At 39.1% G+C, this 23,528-nt stretch overlaps 1 protein-coding gene across 1 annotated transcript in view; it reads left to right on the plus strand.

Moving 5' to 3' along the window:
- The window catches only part of LOC100083560 (transmembrane 9 superfamily member 2-like), a 50,212-nt gene extending 27,050 nt beyond the window's left edge, over nucleotides 1–23,162 (plus strand). Inside the window, exons 11-17 of the mRNA XM_029067365.2 lie at nucleotides 1,653–1,772; nucleotides 1,965–2,022; nucleotides 7,009–7,168; nucleotides 8,330–8,481; nucleotides 9,000–9,111; nucleotides 10,608–10,779; nucleotides 22,574–23,162. Coding sequence (XP_028923198.1) covers nucleotides 1,653–1,772; nucleotides 1,965–2,022; nucleotides 7,009–7,168; nucleotides 8,330–8,481; nucleotides 9,000–9,111; nucleotides 10,608–10,779; nucleotides 22,574–22,641 — 842 coding nt within the window. The 3' untranslated portion in view covers nucleotides 22,642–23,162. The remainder of the gene's footprint in view (nucleotides 1–1,652; nucleotides 1,773–1,964; nucleotides 2,023–7,008; nucleotides 7,169–8,329; nucleotides 8,482–8,999; nucleotides 9,112–10,607; nucleotides 10,780–22,573) is intronic.
- Nucleotides 23,163–23,528: the final 366 nt, after the last annotated feature.

Below are 23,528 nucleotides of genomic sequence, written 5' to 3' on the forward strand. Positions count from 1 at the left end.
AGCACTGGGGTAGATGCAAGGTAATCAGGTTGGACACAGTTCCTATCCCACATGGAGCTCACAATCTGAGTGGGAGGGAGAACAAATATTGAAACCATTTTTAAAGATGAGGAAATTGAGTCACAGGAGTTAAGTGATTTGTCCAAGGATGCACAACAGGCAATTGGCAGAATCAGGAGTAGAACTCAGGTCCTCTGACTCCCAGGCCCACGATCTTTCCATTAGGCCATACTGCTCTTTTAAAGTATGAAAAGCAAGAAACCTACCTTAAAACGAAAATTTTGGAAGTTGGGCTTAAATGGAGACAAGGCTTTTGTCTCAGGACACATAAGAACTTTGGACCATCTCTTTTATTTCGGGGAGAGAATAGTCAGTAGGAACCAGCAGCAACAGAGGAGCTAGGAGAACCAACCCTACCTAGGAAAAATTAAGTGGAGGATGGGTGCGCTTTTTTTTGGTTTGTTTTGCTTCAAAAAATCCTGCTCCAACTCTGGTCTAATTCTTCCAGATCTGGCCTCTTGGACCATGGTACAGGGGAATCTCGCAATATACCTTACAGGCTTTTTCCTCCCCCGATGCTGTCCGAGAGTGCTGTGTGATGGTCTGGAGAACCCGCCATTCCCTCCAACTCCTCCCACCCTCCCTTTTTTGGATTAGGTTAATGGGGGGGGGGGGGGGATTGAAACTATAGCCACTGGCAAGTGCAGCGGCTGGTTGCTGCATTTATAAGCCGTATTATGCAAGTGTAGTTCCAGAAACTCACAGGAGCCATCACTTGGCCCCAGCCAAACTTATCCTAAATACTTGGTACTCAGTTGAAGTTTTGTGTTTTTTTTGGCGGGGGGAGAGGGGGAGGAAGGGAAGGGAAGTGTTAGACCAGATCCATGAAAATCATAGGCTCTGATCTGGTAGTCAATAATTCCCGGATTTTTCTTTTTTTTCTGCAACTTGCCCATTTCTTTTTCTGATTCCCCACGCCCCCACCCTGCGATTTACATGGATTTTAAGTTCATGACTCTAAAAAATTCCCATCACTGTGCAATGTTTCTAAATTTACAGCTGTACTTGTGAAAGGTATAGATTTGCAAAATGAAATCTTAAATCCCATAAAATTTATATAAATTGCAACTTTTTTAGTCTTAAATTGAAGGAAAAGTTTCTCAATACATTTTACTACCAATGGCACAACAACTGATTTATATGTAAATGGGATATTGAAATCAAGGAATGATATCTTCACTCTGATGAACTGCAGAGTAATCTAAACTAAGTATGAGTTTTTTGGGTTTCATTTGGAATACCAAACACAAGATAGAGCTTGTATTTTAATCTTTTACTGTCAAGTGGCTTTCTTTGATAGGTCATGATTTAAGAACTAGATTTTTTGATTTATCAAGTAGGAGAACCTATTATTTTACATTGCCCTAGGAGCAACGGTCAGAAATAATGATGGAAAAAAATTACCCTGTGACTTTGTCTTTGAAAATCATGGGCTCAACAGAAATATCTTTAGCACTCACACTAGACTGTACCGGATACACTGTTTCGTACAGTATGAAATACAAGTAGAATAGATCTTAATGGCTGTGCTGCATAATTGCTAAACTATTATCATTTACATTGATCTAATATTTTTTCTTCCATGTCTCCAGTCCTAGCGTGCCTTGGTTTTCTCTCTCCTGCCAATCGAGGTGCTTTAATGACCTGTGCTGTCGTACTCTGGGTACTACTGGGAACACCTGCTGGCTATGTGTCTGCTAGAATGTACAAGAGTAAGTAGAACGGTTGTTAATGTGTTTCATAAGATGTTAAATGTAGAAATTAAAGGACTATAAATAGAAATTTCTGTAAAATGAATGGGGGGATTTGTGGCATAGCTGTAGAAGCAGTATGTCATGCTCTTCTATGAAGCATTAAAAGAAATTAAGCTTGCTGCAGTAATTATATTTTCCTTTTTTCCACAGCATTTAGAGGTGAAAAGTGGAAGACAAATGTTTTACTGACAGCACTATTGTGTCCTGGGTTAGTAATCTTATGTTTTATTCAGCTGAAAATTTTGCATGTTATCCCTGTGGGTCTTAACAAAAAATGAAGGAAAAGCTATCATGTATACTTTAGGTGCCAAAGAGTTGCCTATTTATTCTCCACTTTTCATTTACACACAGAAATTACTCTGAGAAGAGAAACTTATTGCAATATTCTTTATTTTCAGGTTTGTTAAATGTGAACTTCTTTCAGTTAGGATTTTTAGAGAGGGGTATTTTATTTAATATAATAATGTTGGTATTTGTTAAGTGCTTACTATGTGCCAAGCACTGTTCTAAGCACTAGGGTAGATACAAGGTAATCGGGTTGTCCCACGTGGAGCTCTGTCTTAATCCCCATTTTGCAGGTGAGGGAACTGAGGCACAGAGAAGTGAATTGACTTGCCCAAAGTCACAGAGCTGACAAGTGGTGGAGCCTGGATTCGAATTCAGGTCCTCTGACTCCCAGGCTTAATATATTATAGTGTCTTTTATACAGCATAATAGTAATCAAAATAATAATGATCGTGGTATTTGTTAAATGCCTACTATGTGCCAGGCACTGTATCAAGCACTGGGGTACATACAAGGTAGGTTCCACTGGGGCTCACAGTCTAAGAGGGAGAACAGATATTGAATCTCCATTTTGCAGATGAGGGAGCTGAATCACACAGAAGTTAAGTGACTTTCCCACTGTCACACAGCAGGCAGATGGCAGACCCGGGAGTGGAGCCCAGGTCCTCTGACTCCCAGGCCCAAGTTCTTTCAACTAGACCAGGCTGCTTCATTTAATTGGCAGTTATGTGCATTTGAAGAAGAAACTATACACTAAAGAGACTCTTATGAGGCTTTATTGTGTAAGAAACTAAAATAGCGTTTTCCCCAAAGTTAGGTATTTTAAATAGGGAAATGATGATGTTTAAGAAGAAACTTAAGCATCAAGTTTTTGAAGGCATTGACAATGTTTTACATTGAGTGCCAAGCTGAAATAGAGGAGAGGACATTGCTAAGATCTGGCAACTCAACACTTGGAGGATTTCCTTCATGCCCCTGCTCCATAAGCAGGGATGGGCAAGAGAGTGAATTAGGGAACTTAAAATGATAGCAGTGAAAAGGAAGGGCAGTGGCCTGAATATTAAGCTAGTGTTAAAGAAAGAGGATTGCTGATCCTGAGTGTAGAAAGCAAGTGGTTGGATTTAAACTGCATTTTTTGAAGCCAGTAAATGATCATTCAATGACTTGAAGAGGTGATATATTAAATGGACATGTAGTAACCTGAAAATATAATATTATTAATAATTCATATGCATATGCTTCAGTGATAGGTTTTCTAAAGGAAAAGAAAATGGACTTTGTGGGATAAAAGTCTACTAGCCAATTTTTCTCAGATCATTTCCTTAAGTGGAATACTGCATGGTTTAAACAGAGAAATACTTGCATAGTCTGTAATTCATTTTAATGCCTATCCCCAATAATTTATAAACTCTTTAGGGGGAGGGATTGTGCCTATCAACTCTCTTGTATTGTACTCTCCCAAATGCTTAATACAGTGTGCTACACACAGTAGGTGCTCAATAAATACCACTGATTGATAGGATAGGTATTATTTTCTCATTTTATAAACAGTGACATTGTTAGCATTTTTAAGGCACTTTCCAAGAAACAGTGTCTAAGCTAAAATTCTTTATAGTAAACTGAGTGAAGGTATTTCACTGAAGAAAGGCACTTCATTTATTGCAGTGGGTGATGCAGCAGTATCTTGGGCTTTTTATGCCCTGTCCCGCAGTGATTATTATGGATAATTCTATCTGGAGGAAATTTAAAGTGAAATGATGAGACTGAATTGGTGTATTCCCATAATTTTAGTACAAATTTCATTAGCATGATTTTAATGCTAAGCATTCTTTAGTGAAAAAAACTGTGGTTTATTTCCCCATCAGAATATCACCTCCTTGATTGTGTAAAAATATATGAGAACTTGAAATTTAAATTAATGAGAATTTGCATAAGCAAAATGGGATCTCAGGTGGTTTAATTATGTGGTAGTTTTATGCTTCCCTGTATATGGGAAATTAAAATAACTCCCATACTGTTAGAATTCTTTCTTATCACATGACATCTCATCTGTGGAGGAAATCCTGTGTTAACAGTGTAAGGACCAGAATAAATTTAGTTTCATGAAAGGTAGTCACACATTGGAGATGAAACAAAAACAGATGCTTTGATTGTCCTGTGCTGGGCCACTGACTTTGCTAAGGCTATAAAAGGCCCTCAGGGGTTATGAATTCCGAAACATGATGTTTTATCTAATGTAATCCGTTGTGTCCTAAACTCTGGGGGAAAGGAAAACTAGGGGAGTCGGGGAGATCATTCAGCGGGTGGAGTACTGTATGTTTGGTTGTTAGAATGTACCTTTAAGAGTAATTATTTTTCTTCTGGCAAAGACTTTCTGGGTACATTGCCATCTTTTTCTTCAGCTGGACCAATCAACTTTTCTGTGACTTTTCCAGTTGAGTGGACTGTGGCGTCATCTCTGAAATGAGTGTAGTGTTTAATATAGTTGTAGAAATGAGTCCTTAGATAAGAACATTTTGATAAGATTTTCTTCCAACAATCAAAATTTCCTCATTCACCACTCTTTTTCAGTTTAGCCAGAGCCCAAGTGGTATTGTCACAATACTATATTCAGAATGCATGAGGTGTAAAGCAAATTCACTTTAATTGAAAAAGCATTTCATTCATTCATTTATGTTTATTGAGTGCTACTGTGTGCAAAGACTGAACTAAGTGCTTGGGAAGTACAGTATAACAATAAACAGACACATTCTCTACCCACAACGAGCTCACAGTCTAGAGAGGGAGACAGACATTAATATACATACATAAATAAATTACAGATATTTACATAAGTGCTATGGGGTTGGGAGAGGGGATGAATGAAGGGAACTAGTCAGGGCAACGCAGAAGGAAGTGGGAGAAGAGGAGAGGTGGGCTCAGTCAGGGAAGGCTTCTTGGAGGAGATGTGCCTTCATTATGTCTATGACTGGGGGCAAGAGCAATTGAAAGAATATTTGAGTTCTACACTCCGAACTGAAGGAAGCAACACGGCCTGGAGTTGGATGACCTGTGTTATAGTCCTGACTACTACTTGTCTGCTGTGTGACCTTGGGCAAATCACATAGCTTCTCTGTCCCTCAGTTACCCTGTCTGTAAAATGGAAAGTAAGACTGTGAGCTCCAATGTAGAACATGGGCTGGATCCAACCTGGTTATCTTGTATCAGCACTTTATATGGTACCTGACACATAATAGGCACTTTATGAATACCATAAAGTGGTACATTGAAAAAATTTAGATTGCTGTATATACCTTCTTTGGAAGCCTTCTCTGAACAGCTTTCTACTGTGTATTGACTTTAGAGGAGAGGATAAAAAATTTTGTACTGTTTGCCTATGTGATTTATAGAATTTCAGTTCTGTGTAAGTTGCTTTGAGATAGTGTAGTTTGGATTCCATCCTACCCCTTGAAATCTGACCCACGCCAGAAGTTGGGAAATGTCTCCTGGAGCTCTCCCATCAGTGATGAAGGTTTCTGACAAAAGAACCATTTTGGTAATCTTGTGTAGCCTGTGAACTTCACAGCGGGGACGGTGCGTTATACTTTTATCCTCAAATGTCCTCAAATGCCGAGAATTATGCTCGGCACAGTGTAGCCACCCAGTGAACACAGTTACTGCTGATGGCAATTCCTGCAAATTAGGTTTCTTTGGAAGCCTTAATTTTTTCAGGCCACCAATGGATTATTTAATCCAAACAGGATTTACAATAGTAAGCAACTATACATGGTAGTTCTCTCTTCCATTTCGTTTTCTTCCAAAGCATGCCCTTTATTATGAACTGTCATCTTAGAGGAAGAAGGCAACTTAGGGTAGAATTAGAAAATTTGGCCTTGGGCACTCTGATTTATAAACTGGTAATTAGATCTCTAATATCAATGTACAGTCAACAAGACTCTCCCTCTTGTCTAGGTGTTTCACCAAAAAAAGTTAGAATTTCAGGAGTGAAGAAATATGCCAAATGTGTCTTTAGATCCAAGAGCATATATTGAATCATATATAGAATTTACTTTGCTTGGACATCCATTCAAGGTTTCCATTTGTCATTACTTTTTATAGACACTAATTTTCCGCTTCGTTGGTATTTGGTGTTAGTTTCCGAGTTGTAAAACCACCTGTTAATAACACTCGGTCCAGCCTGGATTAACGGTTGTTATAAGTGCTGGGTTAGATATAAATTACTTAGGTTGGATACAGTCCCTGTCCCACATGGGGCTCACAGTCTACGAAGGAGGAAAGAGATGTATTGAATCCCCATTTTACAGATGAGGAAACTGAGTCAGAGAAGTTGTGACTTGCCCAATGTCATACAGCTTCCAAGTGGCAGAACTGCGATTAGGACCCAGGTCCTGACTCCCAGCCCAGTGATCTTTTCATTGGGTCATGTTGCTTCTTGACAGTGAATTGAGAGTCGTTTGTTTGGAAAATTTCCCTCTGGGCAGCAGAGACTGATGTGGAGACAAAAGAGGGAACTGGTTCACATACTAAGCACCATCTTATTCATTCAGTCATATATAGAAGGTTTACTGTGTGCAAAACACTGTACTAAGTACTAGGAAGAGTACAATACAATAACAACCAGACACCTTCCCTGCCCCCAACAAGCTCACATGCACCTTGAATTCTCCAGCTTATTCCCTGGCAAATATTTTGTCTGATGTTGAGTTGACAGCTTCCAAATTTGTGAACTCAGGTCTGTTTTGACTCCTAATATGACTCATTTGCAGTTCTGCATTTAATACTGATCCAGGTTTGCCCTGGACCTCTCAATGAAAGCACTGTCACTGTCATTAAATGTCACAAGCATTTCCTGAAGCTACGTTTGTTTAATTTTTTTTTTGGACACGTCTTGTTTGAATTTTTCTTCCAGTATTGTCTTTGCTGATTTCTTCATCATGAATCTTATTCTTTGGGTGAAGGGATCATCCGCTGCTATTCCCTTTGGGACTCTGGTAGCTATCCTCGCAATGTGGTTTGGAATTTCAGTACCATTAACTTTTGTCGGTGCATACTTTGGATTCAAAGATAAGGTAAAGTGTGAATATCTTTCTATCTTTAACCATTAAATGGCATAGAAATACCTTTGTTTTATCTCTGAAGCTTAAAAATATGCTTGTAGTTACTGTTTTATTTTGTTTTGACTCTCATCAGCACTATGTGAGGTTTTTTTTAAGATATTTGCTAAGCTCATGCTGTGTGCCAAGCACTGTTCTAAGCACTGGGGTAGATGCAAAGTAATTAGGTTGGATGTGTCCATGTCCCACATGGGACTCAGTCTTAATCCCCGTTTTCCAGATGTGGTAATCGAGGCACAGAGAAGTGAAGTCACTTGCCCAAGGTCACACAGCAGACAAGTGGCGAGCTGGGATTAGAACCCAAGTCCTCCTGGCTCCCAGGCCCATGCTGTATGTACTAGGCTGCGCTGCTTCTCTACGTTCCATCCGTATCAAGTATTTGCAACACAGAATGGTTGCTGCACTTCTCTGCAGGTGGGCGGGCATCAGGGGAGTGGGCTAGGCATGTGACTGTCTTCCAAAGGTAACTTTGGCTGTATTGAATCTCTGCGGTCACTTGTAAAGTGCACTATACTGTTGTGTCTGGTGCTCCCTGAAACTGAGCCGCTGTCCTGAAATAAGCCCTTGCCACCATAGGCTGGGGGCATAGAGGAGAGTGATAGGTTAGCAGGACCAGTTTGAACTGGACTTGATATGGGAACCCACTTAACCTCCACTTAAAATTGAATCCCAGTGCCTCAGCCATGGCCGGGGCTAGTCGTTGCCCCTAATTCAGGCCAGAATTTTAATACTTGCCGTAATTCTAAACTTCAACTTTGTCCTAGCCCCGTTTTTCAGAGAATGATTTGTGTTGACTGAACATCAGTTTTTCACACTTTCAGTGATATTGAATCATGACACTTTTTTATGCTGTCTCGTTATATGGCAGTTATGATCGGTTGTAATAGATTTCCAACGGTTCTTGTGAAGTCTCTAGCTATGGGGATCTTTAAGAATAAACATAAGCAACCATTTGTCTTGAATGGTTTACGAATAGTCTTGCCTTTGGGAAAATTAATGCTGGCTTGCAGAACTCTTGAAGCCCCTTCCAATTCCAGGATTCTAAAAGCTGAATGATTTTACTTAGGATTACTTTGACTTAAATTATGGCCTAATTTGCATCTGTTTCTCTTAAAGCCAATTGAACACCCTGTACGCACAAACCAGATTCCCCGACAAATTCCAGAACAGTCCTTCTTTACAAAACCATTACCTGGCATCATCATGGGTGGCATCTTGCCTTTTGGTTGTATTTTTATTCAGCTGTTTTTCATTTTGAACAGTATTTGGTAAGTACTATATTTTCCATATAATTTTTGTCATCACTGAATATTTGATCACTTAATATATGCTGGACACTGTCATATATGTTTATTTAAGCTTGACAGCTAAGGCAATTTTTGGTGATAACACATGGTCCATTTCAAATAAAGGCACCTCTCTATTTTCCTTTTTCTCCATCTTCTCTCTTTCTTTCTCTTCTCACTCTTTTTGTTCTTCAGGTTTTTTCTTGTTTCTATCTTCTCCTTAAACCTGTGACCTCAGCATGAATCACATAGTCCTGTTGATAGCACTCAGGTCTAATGATATTTCTCAGTTCTGATCGAAGATACGCAGGTAGCAAATTGATTCCTTCGGGTTGCTTAACTAGATACACTTTCCAACTTTATTCAGAAATAATGATAGGTTTTAATAAGACATTCAGTTCATTGTTTTAGGTTTTACATGATTTTGAGGTTTCTGGATTTCATTTTAAAAAGGAAAAAGATTGGTTTAAAGTTGACTTGTGCTTTTATTTTATTTTCAGGTCTCATCAGATGTATTACATGTTTGGCTTCCTTTTCTTAGTATTTATAATTCTTCTGATTACATGTTCGGAGGCAACAGTCCTGCTCTGCTATTTTCATCTATGTGCTGAGGTAAAGTTATAGTAAACCTGTTGGGGTCAGAGATAGATGTTTATGTAATGGGTTCCTGGTTTTTGAGAAAACTGGCATTTTAGGTGGTTGATCCCTACATATTGGCATTAGAGAGTAATATTCATTTTATATTCTTTGTAATAATAATTGTAGAATTTGTTAAACACTTATACATACTGAATTAAGAGTTGGAGTAGAAACAAGATAATCATGGCAGACACAGTTTCAGTCCTACAAGGGCTCAGAGTCTACAGTAGGAGAGAGAACATATGAGGAAACTGAGACACAGAGAAGTTGAATGATTTGCCTGAGGTCAAAGTGGAGGTAACTTAGAACCCAGGTCTTCTGATTTCCAGGCTAGGAAATAGTGATAGTTTTTTTTTTAATGTTTTTTTTTTCTGGGCTACTAGAACCACCGAATGGCATTCAGGTAGAAAAAATTCTAAATATTGCAATTTAGGAAAGAAGAACAAGTTCAACCACAGGGCATTTTAAAATAGGCTCTATGAGATGTTATTTCCCATTCAAATTAAAAGCATATGGAATAAATGAAAAAAAGAAAGAGTCCCACAAAAATAATCATATGAATTGCTTCTTAACCTTTTTTGAGGTATCGTTCATAGTCTCACACTAAAATAACTTTTAATAATTAATGTCCATTTGCATTAGGAGCAAAAGCATTAATTAGCCACCTTTGCTGTTAGCATAGGATTAAGTTAAAAAAAAGTCTTAGCCACTTCACGTATTTAAGCTTCATTGCACTGAACAGGTCCTATTTTAATTGATATCTTGTAATTGTACTGGAATGTGATGTTTTTGTCCCCAGTTGTTCCTGATCTGTGTGCTGATATTAAATGCCAGTTTTCAATTTTTTAAGGCATCTGAGCTTCAGTGATTGGCATAATATTTGTATTTTACGTTTTAAAAAGCATGGTTCTCTTTAAGTATTCTTCAAGTGAGAAAAGCACTTGAAATGCCAATTTTCTAAGATAATTAGGATTGAGGATCTTTTGGCTATTTAAATTTGGGTAAACAAAATTATTGACTGAACACCTCCAGTCTTCTCGTTCAACAGGCAGGGCGTGTAACTAACCAGTCAGCCTCCTCTCCCCTCTGCCTTCCTCTGACTCCTTGGCTCTGCCTGCCTGATAAAGCCATTCTAATGGCTTTGCCAGGAAGTTGCTAGGGGCACATAATGTGTACATTTTCTCAGTTTGTGTTACAGTGTGATGCACAAAATAGGCCCTCACATATCCACAGTTTTATGACAGAGATTTGTATTCTTGCAAAATCTCATTTTAAGGAAAACTTGCATTGTAGCACTCACCCGTATTCAATGCTACTATGCATTACATAACTCTTTATTTCCTACTCTGCAACTTGTGTTCAAAAAAGGTCCATCTTGTCAGGAAGTAGTTGCCTACTTTAATTGGATTGTAGCTGTGTCTCTGCTTCTGTTGAATCATAATTAGAAATTTCCTTTTTATTTTTTGCAGGATTATCATTGGTGGTGGAGATCATTCTTAACCAGCAGTTTTACAGCTGTTTACCTTTTTATCTATGCAGTTCATTACTTCTTCTCCAAGCTACAAATAACAGGAACTGCAAGCACTATTTTATACTTTGGATACACGATGATCATGGTCTTGATTTTTTTCCTTTTCACAGGTAAGTATACAATGACCACTTTTCATACTCCTTAAATTAACTTTTCAGATACCCATGAACTTGGCTTCAAATGTTTCTGGAAAACTGGTACTTATATAGAGTATCTGAGATAATTTGGATTACTATTTTTATTTACTTAGCTCTTGACGATTTGGAGAGAGTTTGTGGAACTGGCAAGGCTTCTATGGATTTTGGTAGCTTTTCCATTCCAGAACATCGTTTTTGTCTAGAGATTGAGTATCTAAAGTGTCGAATAGAAATGGGAGAGGTGAAGACACCTTGTAAATAGAATGAAGCCTGGTGCCATTCCTTTGCAACTGATTATTAGTGTGTGGGGTTTATTTTTCCCAAAGTATCTGTGTGGTATTTTCAGCTCTTTTTGGGTTTTGATTTCCTTGCTCAAGATGGAGTTGGTGATCAATACGCAAGGCACGGCGGCGAAACTGCTGTGTCTCATCTCCACATTTATTAAGGGATCCTCTGTAGGGGTTAGACCTTAGAGGGCCTGTCTAGCTGAGCAAGCCCCTGACTCTATATGCATGCCTCTGGATGGAAAGGATTATCATATGGGGGCAGTGTATAAGAATAAGGGCTAATGGAAGGAGCACAGGCCTGGGAGTCAGAGGACTTGAGTTCTAATCCTGGCTCTTCCACACATCTGCTGTGTGACCTTGGGCAAATGGCTTCACTTCTCTGATCTTTTAGCTCATCCATAAAATGGAGATTAAGACTGTGAGCCCCACGTGGGAGATGGACTGTGTCCAACCTGATTAGCTTGTATCTATCCCAGCACTTAGTACAGTGCCTGGCAGATAGTAAGCCCTTAACAAATACCATTACAAAAGGCTTGGAGTAAAGTACATACAGAGCACACACCATGGGTAGGGAGGATAGGCATGCAGCATCCTCCTGCTTTCCTCCCCCTTGCTGAGGTTGCTCCGGGACCCTACCCCAAGGCCCACATTAGGGGTTCTGGGTCTGGCTACTTCACCTAGTGCCATCTTGCTAGTTGCAACTTTTCAAAAAAGATAACTTAACTGAACTGTCCTTAAATATTTTCAGAGAACAACTTTCCACAACCTTTCTTGGTCACGTGTTTCGATGCTTTTCTTAAAAATGAATCATGGATAAGTTTGGGAACCCTCCTCTTTTTAAATTTAAACAGAGATGTGCATCTCTGTGAACTAACTGGATGCCCTTTTTGTCTAATGGAGTTATAGAGCTGTATTCATGTCAAGGGTTCCAGCCCCATTCAACTTGTGAAATGTCATGTTGAGCCATTATATTATAAATACCCAACTTTCTAAACCATTAAAAATGATTGTTTTTCTCCCAAGTTTTTCATCTTAAATGGAGACTACTACCTATTTTTAGATGACCTCATGTTTATATTTTTTTATTAAAACAGATTTTGTAAATGCAGTCTAGCTAACGTGTCATAAGGCAGCTGAGCTTAATCCTATTTTTTTTTCTTTTCTCCATTATTTTCCAAAGTGAAGAAGGATATGTTCATATAGGGGTCCTATTCTTCTTGCACTGAATTGGCTTTCCTGGTGTTTCTCTGCATTGGTTTTACCTACTGCTTGAAATAATAAAGCGGAGTATTCATTAATTTCAAAAGGCTATTTTGTTTTTTACAAAAACGCTGGGCTAATTGTACTTGGAGTTTAAATTATTTGCCAGGATTTTATAGATTTCTTCCATGCTTTTGTTTTTCACCTCTCTTGGATTAGCATTTCTTAAACCTTTTAAAGTGATTTAGGGGAAAAAATAGCCTTGTTACCAAATAAACCACATTGAAAAGTCTGGCAACAGTTCTGATGAGCCCTTAACTGCTTGTTAAATAAACAGTACATTAGTAGTTCTAGTATAAGGTAACTGCTAGTTTGCTGATTTCATTTAAAATGAAAACTGGTAGAATTATAAATATTAAGAGAATATATATTGCACACTTATAGATGTATAGAGATATATGTGTAGGGGTGTGTATGTGTGCATGTATATATATATGTATATATATATATATATATATATATATATACACACCCCCCCCCCCATAATATTAATAATATCAAGGGAAGCAGCATGGCCTTGTGGACAGTACGGGCCTGAGAGTCGGAAGACATGGGTTTTAACCCTGGCCACATGTCTGATGTGTGACCTTGAGCAAGTCACATAACTTCTCTGGGCTGCAGTTACCTCATCTGTATAATGAAATTAAGGTAGTCCTTCCATGTAGGGCATGGACTGTGGCTGTGTCCAACCTAATTAGTTTGTCTCTACCCCAGCACTTAGTGGTTGGCTCATAGTAAGTCCTTGACAAATACCATAAAAAATCATATTAAGCCATCTCTTCAGGGAGCCCAAGTATGTTTTTCCTGGAGAGGCAACAGGTAACACAGCATTGTTTCATCCCCTTGATAAAAATCTGAGACAGATAAGCCGTTGAATTGGCAGCCCAGGGAGCAGTCTGCACTCTAATAGTCAACCCTGGGTCAGGTGGGCTGCTATGGAATATGGAGCACTGGCTTGTCTTGGTACTGAGAGGTTACCCTGACCTGTCGGCCTTCTTGTTGGGATCTAGTTTGATGTAAGCCAACTCTTCTGTTTCAGGGCAATTTGGGGGTTCCTGAGACTTTAAGCGCTTACTACGCGCCAAGCACTGAACTAAGCGCTGGAGTAGATAGAAGCTAATCAGGTTGGACATAGTCCAAATCCCACATGGAGCTCACAGTCTTAATCCCCCATTTTCCAGGTGAGGTAACTGAGGCACAGAGAAGGGAAGTGACTTACCCAAGGTCTCCCAGAAGACAAGTGGCAGAGGCAGGATTAGAACCCAGGGCCGTACTTTTTCTACCAAACCATACTACTTTTCACCACCAGCTTCTCCACCAGACTTTCCACTAGCTTTCCGATTCCTGGGAAAGGGACCCTACTAGACCAGTACTCCCTAGGGAGCCCTGCACTTCAGGGATCAGAGAGTGCCTTGGCCTTTTGATGTGGCATTGGTCAGGTCATGACATGGATGATGGTTTAATGTATTTCAAAGAGGCACATTAGGAATTACACACAAGAACTCTTTCCAGATGCTCGGCAGTAATGGCAGAATCACTGCCCAAGCAGAACAGTCCCTCTGACCCTAGCCCTCCCCTGGCCTCGAAAGAATGTCTAGTGACCCTTTGCTTGGCCAGAAATAGTTAGGGAGCGGCACTGTGCAGGGGTTTGGAAGTGCTCTCCGTTCACCCAACCATTTGCGTCGGAAAATGGAGCCAACCTTTCTTATATGGATGGATTATCAAACGTTGTTGTCGAGCTCGCTAGTAAAAGCTTTAGCTGTGGCAATCTTACGGAAAGGCCAGTTTATCCTAAACAGAGTAGTGGTTTGTAAATCTTTCCCTTCATCGGTCTTTTTATGAGACACTTAGCGATTTGACATTAATATCAAGCGTGTTCCTTTTAGAAGGCAAGTGTTAGGGTTTAAGGATGTGAAAAAAAAATTCCTATTTTGTAGATGACATTGTAACCCATGTTCTAAATGTTAAAAGCCTTTTCACCATGACAAGGGCTACTGTTGTGTTAAAGGGGACCCAACTCTGTTAGGGCAAAATAGTTCTTTAGAGACCTGTTGACCAGCCAAAAACTGTTTTTATGGCCAAGTAGATTCTATATTTGGGCCAGAGACTATTTTAGTGTGATTGTGGTGTCTGCTGAGTGATCAGAAACCCACTTTGCCTTTTGCAGATGTTAAAAGCATTGTAGCAAAGTGTGATTTAAAAGCATGGCATTCCTTTTGGGGTATGTGACTAGACACAGTGCCATAATCTGATTTTGGTGATATTCTGAGCAGTTTATTTAGGGATTTCAGTTGAATTTTAATGTGATGTGGTGATAGAAGAATTGTTTTGATTAATATTTCTGGAAATTATTTGGGGCCAGAGACCATGGAACTACTTTTAGCACTCAGTAATTGCTGGTGATGATGTTGGTTGTGAAGCTGTACCTTCAAGTACTGAATTTGTTCTTTGGCCCTACTATTGTAATTGGAGCTTAAATGATATGTGATTTTTTTTTCTCTTGCAACTTTTGAAGTCTATTGCTATTTAAGAAAAATCTATGAATTTCTTGTCAATGTGAGATTGTGGACGCTAACAGGTATTTATAATAGACCTATTTCAAAATAAAAGAGCTGATGCTGGCTGAGAGGCTACTTCCGCATTATAAAATTCAAAAAGCCTGTTTAGTGTATAATAAAATTGGAAAACATTGCAGTATTACAATGGAGAAATCTCACAATAAATGTTTATGCCATTGTGTGAGAAACTGGTTTCATTTGACCACACTGCACAGGAAATTGAAAATGTTTGTTAACTTATTTGCTATGATTATATACATCTTATACCTAGTAGAAAGAGAAGTCTTGGATTTAGTCAAAACACAGCTCTAAAGTTACCTCTCTTTTTGAATATAATTTTCACTTGTGAGCTAATGCTATTTTCAAAATTGAGTTTTGATCTTACTGTAGATTGTGTTTTGAATCGTTAAATCTGAAGTACCCACCACTGTGTAGAGACTGAAACCAGCAGAATACAAGGAGCTTTTAAGGTACAGAAGAAGTATCAGCCAAGTGCAGAGAGCCTTTCTATTTGTTTTCTTATAATAAGTCCATGTTTTGAATGTCTTTTTCTTCATTAAACGAAAAAGCAAAAGTTTGTATTGTACTGTATTGTACTTTCCCAAATGTTTAGTACAGTGCTGTGCACAGAGTGTGTTAAATACCATTGATTGATTAGTAAAATGTTCCTAATTACTGAGATCTGAAGGACAAAATTTATTAATGTCAGACAATTACATAAAGCTCTAAAAATTAAAAAAGAGGCTTCCACTCCGTCTCAGTGACCATTCACTGAATCAGGTGGTGCTCATTAGTCTTTCTGAAATTGATAAAGCATGGTCATTAATATTAAAGTACATTGAAAATTGATACTGAATTCTGAGTCTATTAAATATAAAAGTTTTTTGAAAGAAATTAAATTCCTGTACCTTTGGCAATATTGAAATTTTTAGTCCAAAACTCTTTGTGATTCTGGATAGGACAGATTAGACAATGGAGAATTTCCTGTTAGAAATCAGAATTTATGTTAGATATAACTTGATAAGTTTAAAATTGTTTGCACATTACTGGGAGAGCGGGGAGTCCATTTCTTGCCCATCCTATCCCATTGTGTAGCTGTTTAGGGAATAGGCAACTGATTTTTGATTAATTGAATATGTGGCCTTAATATTATCTGTAGGAAACTCATTGTTGTGAATATTATTGCTAAGCATTTTTATTACCAATAGGCATTAAACCCCTGCTGAGTGCCTAATATACTAATTGCATCCTTTTTGCGAAAACCTACATGCTTATTTTTAGTTGTTTAAGTCATTCATTCATTCACAATTTTAATTTTATGTAGACTTTGCAACCAAACTATGCCATTTTTGGCAAATGAAATAGAAAAGAACAATAATAATTTCAGAGAAAAGAGCTAGCCTCTTACATGGAACATCTATCCACAACTGTTCATATTAAAGCTGTACAAGTTGGGATTTACAGTAAGAAACAATCTGAATTGCATCTTATGGCCTTTAAAGATTCTTGAACTTAGAAGCTAACTTAAGCAAATTTGTATGAGTGTAGACCTCAGTGGTAATTACAAAATTCTGGTAATTCTGGCTCAAAGCAGTTAAAATATAAAGTTAAATTCTGACTCTGCCACTTGTCTGCTGCGTGACCTTGGGCAAGACAGTTAACTTCTTTGTGCCTCAGTTTCCTTAACTGTAAAATGGGAATTTGATCCATGAACTGTGAGCCCCGGGTGGGACAGGGACTGTGTCCGACCTGATTACCTTGTTTTTACTCCAGGGCTCAGAATGCTGCTTGACACATCGTAAGAGCTTAACAAATACCATTAAAAAAAATAAAGGGTAGAAGGAATTTTGAAAATTCCAGCCATGAGTACACCCTGGATTCCCAGTGAGTTAGCATTAACTAGTGTGTTAACTACTTCCGATAATGAAGTTGCATGTTTGGAAGGTGCATTAATTCTTTCAGTCCATGAAGGTGCCATTTAAGTTATCTACAAGGAGTAATGAGGGGAATCTGGTTCAGAAATCAGAATTAATATAATTAGCTTCCTGTAATGTGAACCTTATTAATCTTTCTTTTGTTAAGCTTTATTGGTGTGAAAGTTATCTCTTTATAGACCATAATGATGTTTATTGTACATATCTGCAATAAGCAGTTTAAAGGTTAGATTTTCTTCTTGTCGACGCCTAAGCCTTCAATACTACTGCTCTGCAGATTCCAACTAGCTTTTTACGGTTGGTAAAGTGATAATTTATATACAGATTATTGACTGTATTCATAATGATCATTCCTTTAGATATCTCTTAGTTGTCCACTTGAATATAGAATGAGCTGACTTTTTCACGTGTGAAAGAAGTTACTGTGTGTGTTGGAGGTTTTAATAACGATGCTAATGGACTCTGAACCATAATTATACCGTTAAAATATTCGGGAGACCCCAGATGCCAATAGAAGTGCCCTGCAAGCCTTCCAGAAATGAGAAGAGCTCACCAGGGAGCAGCCTTAGATGTTTCGCTCTCGTAACCTGGAGAGAGCACCATGCATCCCTAGAGTGTCTCTCAGCAGCAGTGGTGACCACTGCCTGTGGTTGGGTCAATCTGTGCGGCAATCTGAACCAGGCAGAGAGCATGGCATGAGAGAGGGAGATGGTGAGGGAGAAAGACGGAAAGAGGACCCAAGCGTGGTTATATGTGTCTATGTGCTCCTGCGGTCGATTAGTCAGTGGTATTTATTGCGTGGTTGCTGTGTGCAGAGGACTGCACTAAGTGCTTGGGAGAGTATAATACAAAGAGTTTGTGGGGGAAACTCATTAAATTGCAGAAATGTACATAAATGTTGAGGGTCTGAGAGGGGGGTGAATATCAAGTGCTTAGAGGGTACAGATCCAAGTGCTTATAGACGATGCGGAAGGGAGAGGGAGTAGGGGAAATGAGATTTAGCCTCCAGAGAAGGCTTCGAAGGTGGGAAGAGTTGTGGTTGGTCGCAGATGAAAGGAGGAGGGGGTCCCGGGCCAGAGGGAGGACATGAGCAATGGGTCGGTGGCGAGATAGAGGTACAGTGAGCAGGTTGGCATTGGAGAGGGGAAGTGTGTGGACTTGGCTGTAGTAGGAAATAAATGAAGTAAGGTTGGAGAGGGCAAGGTGATTGAGTGCTTTAAAGCCACACTGCTTTAAAGCAGCGGGTAGAAGAGGTTGTCTCTGTGTGTTGGAACAGAACTTACTCAGCAATCCGGAAAATAAGAATTCTGGTAGTGCACAGGGCCCTAAGCATCCCGGATTTTGGGAGTTATCATGTAAGTTCTTTAGTTCAAATTTAGTCTGTCTACTTCTCCTTGTGGGCGCTTCTGTTTTTCAGTTGTCTTCTTGCTGGTGATAGGCATGTACTTTTTAAAGGGACTATTGTCCCCTTTCATCCTACCCTCATCTTCTCTCAGTCAGTCCTTTAGGTAAGGACTAATGCCAAATTGAATGCCAATACAATTGCCATTTTCAGTTCTAAACCTTAATAGTGAAACTCTCAAAATGCTAATAAGTAAATTGCTCTTAAATAAATGATTTAAGATTACTAGGCCTTTTGTGCCTAAGAAATGACTAAAGACCACCCTGAAATGCATTGGCTGCTAAAGTGCATTTGCTCATTACATAATCAGCAAAATGATTTTCTAAATCCATTTTTGTAATGCCAGCTTGATTGCCTCACTTTTCTAATACAGAGCATAAATCTCAATTCTTAAAGTCAGATAAAATGTGCAAGATTTTTTTGCTAGTAATACCGTCTCCAATTTGTTGTATCTTCACTCTTTGCCAATGTGTTTCAGTTTTTCAACTTGGTGGTTTTGCCTTATGTCTCCTGAAGAGGTGGTGCTCTCTGTCTGGGTCGCCACCACCAAACTTTCAGACTGGGTGAGAGTTTCTAGGCGGTAATTTGCTAGAAGTGCTGGATGACAGGAAAGGCAGGAACGAGGTCAGAGGGAAGGGTAAAAAATGAAGAATGGCAGGGGCGGGAAGGACCTAAGCCTGAGAGACTGTGCGAGAGAAGAGGAGCAGAGCTTGCTTCTGGTGAGTGACCAGTTGCCGAAGGAGTAGAGACAGGGGCTTCCTAATCCTAGTAGAAACTAGGGGAAGGAATTGGAAGTAGTATCAAAGGAAAGGGTACTTCAACCAGTGTCTGAATGGGGAAGTTTATAGTTATTTTTCTCTCATCTTCCTGCCATCCTTTGGAATCCTGGGCTGTGTTTGTTAAGTCATTCGATTGAATCTACTTAGCACCTACTGTGTGCAGAACAACATACTGTGTTTGCTCCGACCTTTTTCTGGGTCAATTCAGTCAACTCCACTTATTTTCCTATACTTTTGAAGGACCTTCGAATCTCACTCTGGGTCTCCTGATGATAGCAGCTACACTGACTTTTGTAGGAACACCTGCCAAAATAATGTAACTTCTTGGTAGCGGATCAGGTCAGAGTTCAAGAGAAAATGTCTCATTTAAGCTTTTCTGAGCATTCTTTTCTGAAGCATAGTCTATCTGTTGATGGGGCTTAATGCTCATTCCTACTTGACTTGAATTTCATTGGTAACCCATGTCCCTTGGATTTTATTTTTATTCATGTTGCAAATTATTAAACTCTTCTTGCAAATAAACTGCAGGTTTTTGCATTTTGAAACCAGCCTTCTCTAAGTTCAAAAAATTAGTGAGGTTCGCCTCAAAGTCCTTTGATTTTAGCAGTTGGTAATCTATCCTTTTAAAGTTAAATTTTTAAGCTCCTTGAAGGCAGGGATTGGATTTGCTTACTCCATTGGACTTTCCCAAGTGTTTAGTTCAGTGCCCTTCATCGAGCTATTCCTTCTAGCAGAATTATTCCAAATCAGGTGACTTGCAGTGACTGAGAATTGTATTCTATATTGTCCGCCTCTACCAGACCTTGAACAAGATTAAAATTCTCCAACTAATATGCTGTAGCATGCCGATGGGATTTGAGTATGGAGTGAAATTTTTGAATAGTACACTATTTTAGAATACACACATACACATTTGGGAATGTGCTTGTGTGCACAACTTGACAACCAAGATAGTGTTTCTCAAGCTAGTGTGAGCCAACCAAAAATCAATCAATTGTGTTTATCAGCTTTCTTAGTCATTGGTCATTTCTAAAAGCACAACCAGTTAGCCCAATCTACCATTTCAAATGAATGGTTATGGGAGAGTTGGAATCCTCAACAGAAGGAAATGCTAATGAAAATGGATAATGGCCACCTGGCGGAATTTAGCACTTTACTCTATACAGAGCACAGTACTAAGCTCTTGGGACAGTACAGTACAATAGATTTAGCAGACACGATTCCTACCCTCAACTTTTGTTTTCCTGCTCTTGTTGTGCCACCATCAAATACTTATGAGCCACTTTTAGCGCAAGGCTCAAAACTAAAAGAATTAGACATGGAGAAGGCATTATTTAGGTTCCCTTCCTTCAGTATCCCTCCACCCCTGTCTTTCCTCTTCCCAAAATCTTTCACTGGCTCCCTCTCCCTATCTGCATCAAATAAAAACTCACAGCTGCTTTAAGGCTCTCCAGCGTTTGGCCTCACCTTACCTATCTGCTCTCTCCTCCAGCTGTTCCCCAACTTCCACTGTTTTAATTCTTCCCGTGCCATCTGTACCTAGCTCTTGATTCCCTTGCCTCCATCCCCTTACAGTGTGCCCCACTTAATCCTCACATCAGGCAGATCATAGCTCCCTCCACATTCAGATCACCCCTTAAATTCGGTCACCACCAGCAAGCTTTCCCTCATGTAATTTCCCAGCACTCTGAGCCATATCATCCCTCCAAACAGCTGTAGCACTGATGAATTCACACCCTCATTAGCACTCACATAGATCCTTGACCCTTTTAGTTGTACATGTTTTTAAGTTTGTTCCCCCAGTTCCCTGCAGTCCGGGAAAAGTGTTACTTTTTGTAATTCTGTACTTCCCAAGCACCTAGTGTCATGCAGTGCACCAGATGGGTGCTCAGTAAATGCTGCTACTGCTCTGAAAAATGCAAGTCACTGTTTTCCTAAATATTTATTTATGGTACATCAGCACTTACTATGGGTCAAGCACCGTTCTAAGTGCTGGGGTAGATACAAGTTAATTAGATTGGACACCGCCACCATCCCACATGGGGCTCACAGTCTAAGTAGGAGGTAGAACAGGTATTGAATTCCCACTTTGCAGTTGAGGAAACTGACACAAAGAAGTTAAGTGATTTGCCCTAGGTCGCACAGCGGGCAGAGTGGTGAAGCCAGAATTAGAACCCAGGTCCTCTGGCTCCCCAGCCTGGTCTATATCCGCTAGACCACGCTGCCTCCCATGTTTCCCTAAATATTGGTTGGCTAGCCGGGAAAAGAGGTAATGGCAAGGATGCATTAGTTGTTTAGAATGGAAATGTGATCGGTTGGGGAAGGTGTGGTGCTCCACCCCTTTTTTCTTAATGTGACAAAAGCTTCTTGAAAAAAGGCTGGGGTTTAAAGAATGTGGCATAGTCAAGGTAGAAGATAATGCTGTGGATTTGCACAGCACTTTTATTTCCAAAGTACCCCCAGATATCTTATCTCATATTTGCCTTCCAACACCCCTGTGCAGTAGATAGAAAGCCAGGCATTAGCCCCATTTTCAGATAAGGAAAATGAGATAGAGGGAGGTTAATCGACTGGTCCGGGATCACACAGAAGGCCAGTGGCAGAGCTTAAGCTCGAACCCAGGCTCTAAAACTGGCACTCTTCCAATGCACCATGCTATCTCCCCAGTGGTATGGTCAAAGGGCCTGCCCAGAGCAGTCTCTGTCATTTGAACCTTATCTTTGTTTAGGGCCAAACTTTCTCCAGCATAAATTAGACTGCTACAGTATTAGCCTAAAGAAGTTTAACTTTGCATAAATTCTGAGACTTAATTTAAAATCCTTTGCATCTTTGAGAACTTGAGAACTTGATGATGGCGCAAGGTTTTCAAGGCTTGCTTACTCTATTTTTAAATACATTTAAAAAAATATTTATCTTTTCTATCTCAATCATATAACAAGTTCTAAGCTTTTATTATACAATGCAAGCCAGAAAAGCCTCTTTTTTGAGTTTACATTGTTTTTGGTATCCAGATTTCAAGAGTATATGTAGATTAGTCATTTTCATTTCTTTCATCAGAATATCTCGGTCCTAATAAAATTATCATATTCTTTTTCAGAGGATTGCATTGCCCTGCTTGTTTTATGGTATTTGTTAAGCACTTACTAAGCACTTACTGTGTGCCACACACTGTATTATGTGCCAGGGTAGATACTAGCTAATGAGATTGGACACAATCCCTGTCCCACATGGAGCTCACAGTCTTAATCTCCATTTTACAGGTGAGGTAACTGAGACATAGAGAAGTTGTGACTTGTCCAAGGTCCTGCAGCAGACAAGTGGTGGAGTCAGAATTAGAACTCAGGGCCTCCTAACTCCCAGGCCTGTACTCTATCCATCAAGCCATGCAGTGCTCACTTTCTCACTGAGCTGTCTTGAAAATTGTGTTTGATAGTGCCTCTTTTGAGATCTTTAGGAAAAATGGCTTGCTCAGAAGTTGGATTTCTTTATTTTCATTATTTTGATTTGCTCTGCAACTTATTAACCTAAATTCTTCTTCTCGTTTTAGGGACGATTGGATTTTTTGCCTGCTTCTGGTTTGTTAGTAAGATATACAGTGTTGTGAAGGTGGATTGAAGAATTCAAGAAATCCTAGAAATATATCTCCCCTGCTGTTGGACATATATATTTTTTTTTACCATGTAGTGAGAAACCTTGTATAATTATTTTAAAACTTAAAAAGAAAGCTGAGCAGCAGTTTATATGGCACAAAATACAGATTTTTATGGAAGATAAGCATAAGCAAACAGATTTATGTCAGTCATACACTTTCTTGGAAAATAATCTAGTCATTTGCAAATACCAGAGTAAATTTAAAATAATTGAACAAGGATTAAACAAAATTTAAATCAGAAATTATTGTCATTTTTTGCCCTCCTTTTTGTTTAGAGCAACAGATTATTTAATCAAATATGTCTGGTAAATCTTATGTAAAATGTGAATTTTCTAAAATTTGAAATTATGTACAGAATATACTGCACCTTCTTTACAGCTAGTTTATCGTTTTGCAATTGAAAATCCATTTAGCATAATGTAGGATTTATTAAATTCCAAATACTGCTGTTTTTGTTCAAATAAAACCACACGCCTTCACCTGATTCCTATCTTTTCTTCCAAGTGTTATGATTTACCACCTTTTGGAATACAAAAGTTGCAAGTTCATGTATATACATATATAATGAAACTCACTGGGTATTCTCTTCCTTAGGCATTTGTGCATTTCTATTACACCCACCCACATCATCATAAGGATTGTATGTTATTCAGGTCTTATGTTATATCATCTGAAGCCTCAACTCTAGTTCTCTTACATGTGGGGGATTTTCGTACAACATTGATTTTTAACTTGACTCCTGAGCCACCTTGGCCATAACTAGTACCCTAAACAGAATATCCTGTTTTATTTTTGGAAAGGTGCTCCTTAAACCATTCACTTTGTTTTGACTTTGTTTCCTGTGCCGCCT

This window comes from Ornithorhynchus anatinus, chromosome 6, assembly GCF_004115215.2.
Source record: "Ornithorhynchus anatinus isolate Pmale09 chromosome 6, mOrnAna1.pri.v4, whole genome shotgun sequence".
In the NCBI taxonomy this organism is placed as follows: Eukaryota; Metazoa; Chordata; class Mammalia; order Monotremata; family Ornithorhynchidae; genus Ornithorhynchus; species Ornithorhynchus anatinus.